Below are 8451 nucleotides of genomic sequence, written 5' to 3'. Positions count from 1 at the left end.
AAGGACACTGTTTGATGCACACCTGGAACTGATACTGTTTTCTAAGTTTTACATGAATTGGGGCATACGAAGGCAAAGTCTTAGTCATATCTCTCACAAAATTGAAGTCAGGATTCAGTCTGTTTTTCATCCTTATGTGATTGGATGCCTTTGATTTACTGGCATATTCTAATTAATTTCGGCCAATTTTCAGTCTTGTCATAGAAATAATTACGTTGCCTAGATCACCCTGTGGCGCCATCTTCCGGGTCTAGAGTAGATTCTAGATTTAAACCTGAATGGTCTGCCTTGGTTCTTTAAATTCCTTCCAGTTTCGGGAGCCTCCTTGAACGCATGCGCAGCCTAGCTTGGGCGAAACTACAATTCCCAGAAAGCAATGCCACGGGAGGGGGTGGAGTCTCCTTGTCAAGGGAGAAATGATTCTCGCGAGAAAGTGAGGCTCTGGCGGCGGCGAGTCCCGGGCGGAGGGGGGCGGGGAGAGTAAGGAGGAAGAGGAGGAGGTGCAGTCCCACAATACCCGGCGGAGGGCGGGTGGGTGGTTAGAGTCTGGTCTGTGCGGCGCTCCGGTCCCTGGCGGACCCAGCTGCCTCTGTTTCTTGAACACGAAGAGGAAGCGATGCGGAGGGGTGGAAAATGGCAGAGCTGCAGATGTTACTAGAGGAGGAGATCCCGTCTGGCAAGAGGGCGCTGATAGAGAGTTACCAGAACCTGACCCGGGTGGCGGACTACTGTGAAAACAACTACATACAGGTGAGGAGCGCGGGCGGGCGGCCGGCGGGGGCGGCCGGGGCGACGGGCAGGCTGGGCGCGGTGGGAGCTGCCCTACTCCGCCACCCTCCGCCCCGGCCGCGGCCGCCGCGATACAGGAAGTGGCCGCCGCGAGAAAATGGGCGAAGAGCAGGGCCGCCGCGGGCGCCGCCGGCCCCGCCGCCGCTCCCAGTGTGCCCAGCCGGCTGAGGTCCCGGCAGCCTGCCTGGGCCCGGCTGTGCTCCTGGCCCGGCCGTGCTCACCGCAGCCTGCCCGGACCGCCTGCCCCCGCCGAGCTCTGATTCCCGCAGTCGCCTGCCCTGGCTCCTAGACCCCACAGTTTCTCTGCCGGTCTCTGTTGCCTGCAGCCTCTCACGGCCGGGGTCGTGCTCCCCGAAACCTCTTCTAGCCGAGTCGTACGCCCTGCGGCCTCTCCTGTCCGGGTTTGTGCTCCCGGTAGCCTCTCCTGTCCGACCGGGTCGTGCTCCCTGCAGTCTTCCCCTGCCCGGGCTCTGCTCTGCTCTCCGCAGTCTTGGCCGGGCTCTACTCCGCTCTGCCTCTTTTGGCCCAGGTTCGTCCCAAGACCCCGCAGCCTTCCCTGGCTGGGGTCGGCCCCGAGACCCCGCAGCCACTCTTCCCCTGTCCGAAGCCCTTTCGGATATCCCGCATTCTCCCTTGGTCACCTTGGTCCCCCACACCTTGCTGTCGCCCCTCTGCCGAATGTGATGAGTATAGTACCCAGACAGCTGCGAGAGGAATGGGCAGGGAAAAGGCTCTGGGAAAGGAAAAGCGGGATGTGTGAGGGTGGGGTGGGGTGATTATGTCAGTTCATCCTAGAGGGTGTGCCTTTTATTTATTAAGAAAAAGTCACGAGTCACATTTATACAGACCCCTCAATCAGGTGCAGGGAGTGAGTCTAAGGGTTTGATAGAATTCATCTTAAAAATCTTTTAATTGAAGGGTTGGAAATCTGCGTGCTTGGCGGTTTTCAAGTCGGGTTTTTCCTCCTCATCATCATATTTACTTCCGCTTTAGGATAATGTATACTCGTTATTATAAAGCACGAATGATTCATAGGGAAATTCATTGGGAAAATGTCTTATAGTTATCTTCCTCCAAATGTTATTGGATTGTTGGATTGACACTCAGTAATGTCATAGTGGTTGCTTTATTTTCTTGACATTTCTTTCTAACCCGAGTTAGTGTAGAGAGGAATATGAATAAAAAAGATTAGCAGACATTATTTAGTCTTTAAATACAATGTGAAATTGCTTACTAATTTATCTAGAAATTCTTGGCATTTTGACTATGACAGATGCTTGCTTGTGTTTATTACTGATTGTAAGTGAATTGTATTCAGTAGTTTGTGGTCTCATGGTTGTGTAAAAACTAACAGTTTGCAGGAGATGCAAATGAAGTAGTAGATTTCTTTGTATTGGAGACTAGAAACTCACTTCTGGTTGATAAGGCAAGGCTGGAGCAGTCTTTGAGAAGTTAGGGTTAGGGTGCTTGAGACCTGCAGTATGTAAACGTGCTTTCCGTGTGATTATCATTTTCAAGAGCCAGTAGTTTCTGTGCTAGCACATGCTTTAGGTTTTATTCTCAGAGGGAGATACTGTTTTGAGAATTGTTTGAATATTTGTCACTGTCCATATTAGTAACATTTAATCTGGAGCAGTCCTCCAAGGAATTTGTCTTCATGCTTTCTTTTCCAGCCTTTGACTTTGGTGATCTGCTGATACACTTGTTGAATGCCTGCTGTGCCTACTGTATGACTTGTTTTTGAAAACTATATATAGCTGATTAAAACCACATTTTAAGGGCTGGAGGAATGGCTCAGTGGCAAAGAGCAGTTGTTGCTTTTGAAGAGGACCTGGTTTCAATTCCCAGCATCCTCATGGTGGTTCACAACCATCCTTAAGGACTTTTCCAGGGGATTCATGGGCTCTTCTCACCCCTGGGGGCACCAGACACACACAGTCTGCATATATATACATGCAGGCAAAACACTTAGAAAATGAGTAAATCTAATAATAGATACATTAAATACATTTTAAGATCTTATAGAAATGTGGATATAGTGTAAAGATAGAAAAGTGATCTTATATTTTATAGATACTTAAAAATGTGCAAGTTATTTTAGCATGAAAAGCCTTGAAATTGCTGCATTTTGGGTTCACTGCACTTGTAACTCCAGCTTGTTTCCTGCACTGCAACTCCACCTCCAGGGGACCCAACACCCTCTTCTGGACTACATGGGGACCTGCACAAATAAGTGTATAGACACACCCACTTAAACACAACCCATCTTAATTGATAATAGCCCTTAATTGATAATAATTAGGGTAAGTCATTATTTTTCTTTGCTTTGTGTGTGTTTGTGTTTGTTTTCAGACACACCTCATTCTAGCCCAGGCTGGTGGAACTGTTTAGCCTCCAGGTGCTGTGATTGGAAGTATAGCTACTATATTTTTGTGAAAAAAGTTTATTGAGGGGACAGGGTCTCATTATGCAGCCGTGGCTGGTCTGGAGTTTATGTAGACCAGGCTGGACTACAGAGATTCTCTGTCTCATCAAAATTATCATACCTACTGTGAGATATTAATTTTGCTGTGTGAGTTTTATCATGATAATTATTTTGTTGTTTCCTTATATCTCGAGAATTCAGGCCTGTTCTGCTGAGAAGTTGAGGGAGTATTTGCAGTGCTTTGTGCCTTGCTGAGTTTAGTTCTTAATTGAGTCATTAAAAGCCAAATTTATTAAAAGATTTCTTAAGTTGCCTTAAAAAGGATGGAGTTTAAAAGTTATGAGAAGGGCTGGAGAAATGGCTTAGCAGTCAAGAGTACGTGTTGCTCTCACAGAGGACCAGACCAGAGTTCAGATCTCAGCACCCACATCAGCTCAAAATGCCTGGAACTCCAGCTTCAAGGGCTCTCATGCTGCTTCTGGCGTCTCTGGGCATAGGCTTACACACACACACACCTGGCGTCTCTGGGCATAGGCTTACACACACACACACACACGCACGCACGCACGCACGCACGCACGCATGTACGCACGCACGCATGCACACATACATCTTAAAAATGTTAAGGGAGGTGGGGTGTTCTGTTTAAGCAGCAGAGGCAGGCGGATCTCTGAGGCAAAGCCTGCTCTACAGAGCAAGTTTCAGGACAGCCAGGGCTGTTACACAGAGTAACCTTGTCTTGAAAAATCAACCAAACAAACAAAATATTAAAATTCTCAGCTATTTTTATATTGGTATTTAGAAAGGCCTTTGCTGTTTCTGTTTGGTGTAAGATTGAGTACATTTTCTCCCCCTGGTAGATTTACCCTAGGACCATTGAGCCTTGAGCATAGACAGATACTTTAGAGTTATTACTGTTTTGACCTTGAGGGACTAGGAAGAAAAGAAAATTAAATGAACAGTAGATATAAAGGAAAAGTTGCTGGGATGAAGATTGTGCTGGCTCAGGAAAGGCTAGAACAGTCTTTGAGAAGTTAGGGTTAGGATACTTGAGACCTGCAGTATGTAAACGTGCTTTCCACGTGATTATCATTTTCAAGAGCCAGCAGTTTCTATGTTACTGTTCCAAGGGATTGGTCCTCATACTTTCTTTTCCAACTTTTGGCCTTTGGTGATCCTAGAACTTCACTTTCTAAATTTTCTGGCTGAAATTTAATCAACTTCATTTGGACTGGCAAATGCATTTTTATAAAAAAGTATTTTTGATTTAAATTATGTGTGTTTCTTGCTCTATATATGTGTTTGTGTGCATGCATCACCAGAAGCTCCTGCAATTACATTTTAATTCTTAGTCTTACATGCTAATGTGAAATAATCAAGCTCTCATAACATTTGCTTCTTTAATGCACATTAATTTTGGAAAGGAGGTAACTTTTGACATTCAGGAATAGTTTGAGGTTGGCAGAAGCTTAACTGTGTTGGTATTGCTTGTTTATAAGTGGTACTCATTGTTAAAAGTGCTATTCCTGCTTTAAACTTTTTATTTTGAAATGGGGAAGGTGGTAAATACCTGTAACCCAACACTCAGGAAGCTGAGGCAGGAGGATCATAATTTTCACATCAGAAATTTGAGACTAGTCTACCTAGCCTTCATAGCAAGACTTAGTGTAAAAAATCTAAAGAAACTTAAAAAAAGTAGTGTTTGAAAGCAGTTTCATTATATTGACTAAGGAGATTGGCCTCAAACTTCTGGGCCCAAGCGGTCGTGTTTGTGTTCGTTTGTGTTCGTGTGTGTGTGTGTGTGTGTGTGTGTGTGTGTGTGTCTGTCTGTCTGTCTGTCTGTCCCCACCAATGCTTGCTCTCTCTTTCTCCTCTGCGTCTGCTTTTCCTTTTGTTGTGTGCCCTTTCCTCCTCATCTTCCTCTTGTTCTTCCTCCTGGGCCACAGACAAGCCATCTAGGTTCAGAGACATTAGATATTTAAATAAAGTTCAATAGCTAGTAATAATTCCTGGAACAAACACGAATCTTCAGATTCCGGTACTAAGTTCCTTTTAAACTTGAATTGGTTACTTTCTGCAAGAAGGTTCCTCAAGAAGAATGTGTGAGCTTAGCGGTGGTGACACACACCTTTGATTCCAGTATTTGGGAGACAAAGACAGGTGGATCTCTGAGTTTGAGGCCAGCCTCGTCTACAAAGTGAGTTCTGGACAGTTAGGACTGTTACACAGAGAAACCCTGTCTTGTGTGAAGAAAGTAATTAGAGTAATGAAGGTAACATATGTGTCCTTCTTTGACCTTGTATGCTCAATTCTTCTCCATGGTTTGTCCTAGATTTGCATCCAGCCTACATATATACTCTTGTGTGTATTATGTTCTCTCATTTCTAGATTACTTACAATACTGAGTACAGTCTAAGTTCTGTGAAAATATTTTTTAAAAATTGCATTTACTATTTGTGTGTTTGTACACATGTGCCACTGTCAATTTATGGAGATCAGAGAACAACTTGTAGGAGTTGATTTTCTCTTTCTACTGTAGAAATCTTGGGGCTTGAACTCACAGGCTTGGAGGCAAGCACTTTTACCTGCTTAGCTATCACACTGACCCTAAATTTTTACATTTTCCTACACAATAGATTTTAAGAGATAGTGACGAGAAAGTATGTACAGCATATGGAGATTCCTTTAAAATAGTTTGGCTCAGCTGTAGGTTTAATACATGATTGTTGAACACACAGATAAGGAGAACCAGTCCTGATTGATCCTGCTTATTGAGGATCAATAATCTGTTATAATCTCTTCTAGTTTGTGTTTACTCCTTATAAACAGTCTGTCACAGGGAGTGCCCTCGTACAGATGAGGAATTTAAGACTCAGAAGAGTGAAATAAGTTTTGGTTGGCCGTACTATTAATGACTCAGATTCCTCAGTTGTGACAGACTCCATGGGTGGAATAGTTTGTGTATCAGTTTTTAGGAGTATTACTGCAGTAGGTAGACCTGTTGGACAGGTGTGGGAGCCTCTCAGATCCTGTGCCAGTCTTAAAATGCATTCGAAGTTTTTAGCTGCAATTAGAAGAGCAGGTAGGTATGTGGTCTGGAGATTTGCCAGTAAGTCTTAGGCTAGCTTTTCACTGAGCTCAGCGGTTAGAGTAGACTGCTTTTCCAGAGGACCCAAGTTGATCCCAGCACCCCTATCAGGAGGCTCACATCTCTTGTAATTCTCTCCAGCTCCAGGGAGCTCTCACACCTCTGACTTGTATAGGTACCTGCACTCAATTGCAAATGCTCAATATACAGGCACATATACATACACATGATTTAAAACAATAAAAAAATTTTAGCTGGCCGGGCGGTGGTGGCGCACGCCTTTAATCCCAGCACACGGGAGGCAGAGGCAGGTGGATCTCTGTGAGTTCGAGGCCAGCCTGAACTACAAGAGCTTGTTCCAGGACAGGAACCAAAAAGCTACGGAGAAACCCTGTCTCGAAAAATCAAAAAAAAAAAAAAATCTTAGCTGGTTATGGTGGTGCACACTTTTAATCCTAGCGCTAGAGAGGCAGAGGCAGGCAGATCTCTAGGAGTTTGAGTTCAGCCTGATAAACATAGCAAGTTCCATGGCTACCTAGTGAGAGCCTATCTCAATGTGTGTGTGTGTGTGTGTGTGTGTGTGTGTGTGTGTGTGTGTGTGTAGTGAGATCCTATCTCAATATATGTGTGCGTGGTACTCCAATCAAGACTTTTCAGATATTCTCAAATTTATATTGAACTGAAATTTTTATCTTTTTTCATATGAACACTGTTCTCACTGAATTTATAGAATGATATTTCCATAGTCTAATATTAGATTCAACCTCTTACCCCAGTTTTTTAAATGTACTTTTTGTTGACTCCCAGCTATCTAGGTCTTAGTATTTAACTTCACTAAGAGTAAATTTGTACTGTAAACAGCCGTATCCTGGAGGAGCTAAGCCTGTCTTCTAGAACACAAAGAAGTATAGAGAAAGTACAGTGTAGAAGAGGAATTAAGAGCCTGGTGTAGTAGTACTTGTTTTTAATCCCAGCATGAAGGAGGCAGAGGCACATAGATTTCCTTTGAGTTTGATGCTAGCCTGATCTACAGAGTCTTTGTGTAGGCCCTGTCTTAAAAAAGAAAGCCAAACCACGACTAATCAGATGAGTACCACAAAAAATAAAATAAAATAAAACCCAAAAAACTTTCAACATTAAAATTACAAATGGAAAAAGAGAGTAAAAATTAGTTTTAATACAAGCTTCCAGACAATAGTTTGCACTAAAATATACTCAGTAAGTCTCTTTGGGATTATTACTAGCGAGAACTGATGGAACTTTTTTTTTTTTTTTATTTTTAAAAAATATTTTTATGTGGAGGAAATGTTCTGCTCTAGGTTTTGACCAATAGTTGCTTGCCCTTGTGCCTGTGATGAGGCAGCACATTGCAGTGGAGAGTATGTAGAAACTGACCCTCAACTCATGATGGCGGGGCGTGTTAGTCAGGGCTCCTAGAGAAAGACCCAATTGCGTGAACATGAATTTCAAAGGGAACGCATTAGATTGTCTTACACAGTATGGACTGTGTCTGCTCTGGAGAAGCTTCACACTAAGTAGCTGCCTAGCCCACAGGACTGACTGCCCCAACAGTCTCAGTACTGAAAGCCTGGAGGATTCTTGGAGAGCAGTGACTATGGTTGAGGAGGTTGTGGTCTCTTGTTAACACAGGATGCAACAGCAGTGAGTATACCAGCGGGCTTGATGGGTTCAGCAATAAAGAGCAAAGATGGGCTTTTCTCTCAGACCTCTGTGTATCTGGGTCACTGCTGGGAGGTGCTGTTTGTTTTAGGGATGATCTTTCCTCTCAGTCTTTTCAGAGTGCAGCATTGAAAGGGTAGTAGTAAAAATAACAATTAATGAATTTTGATGTAAAAAGAAATAGCTGACTTGATAATTTTAATACTATATACTTATCTTTAGAAAGCAGACTTTGAGATTGTTTTTTGTGGCATATACTCATATATATACACACACTCTTACTCTTGGCTCTACTAATTTTTTTTTTTTTTTTTTTGCTTAGAAAAATTTTCAGGATTAATTGATGGTATATCAGTGTTTGTAAGAGAATCTGAGAGCAAATAGAACATCCAAGAAGGGTAATGTGTTATTGTTGTTAAGTGTACCGTGATGTGATGGCTACTGCCTGTAAATCCTGTCACTTAGGCTG

The 8451-nt window shown here is 43.4% G+C and overlaps 1 protein-coding gene across 10 annotated transcripts in view; it reads left to right on the top strand.

Annotated features, from left to right (window-relative positions):
- The first annotated feature begins 455 nt into the window (after positions 1-455).
- Positions 456-8451, top strand: part of Abi1 (abl interactor 1) — an 89182-nt gene continuing 81186 nt past the window's right edge. For all 10 annotated transcript variants that reach the window (XM_005354758.1, XM_005354753.1, XM_005354750.1 and 7 more), the window contains exon 1: positions 456-750. In XM_005354758.1, the coding sequence (XP_005354815.1) occupies positions 634-750 (117 nt within the window). In that variant the 5' untranslated portion in view covers positions 456-633. The remainder of the gene's footprint in view (positions 751-8451) is intronic.

This window comes from Microtus ochrogaster, chromosome 16 (assembly GCF_000317375.1).
Source record: "Microtus ochrogaster isolate Prairie Vole_2 chromosome 16, MicOch1.0, whole genome shotgun sequence".
NCBI classification, from domain to species: domain Eukaryota; kingdom Metazoa; phylum Chordata; class Mammalia; order Rodentia; family Cricetidae; genus Microtus; species Microtus ochrogaster.
Note: the sequence above shows the minus strand (reverse complement) of the source record. Positions and strands in the feature narration are given on the sequence as shown.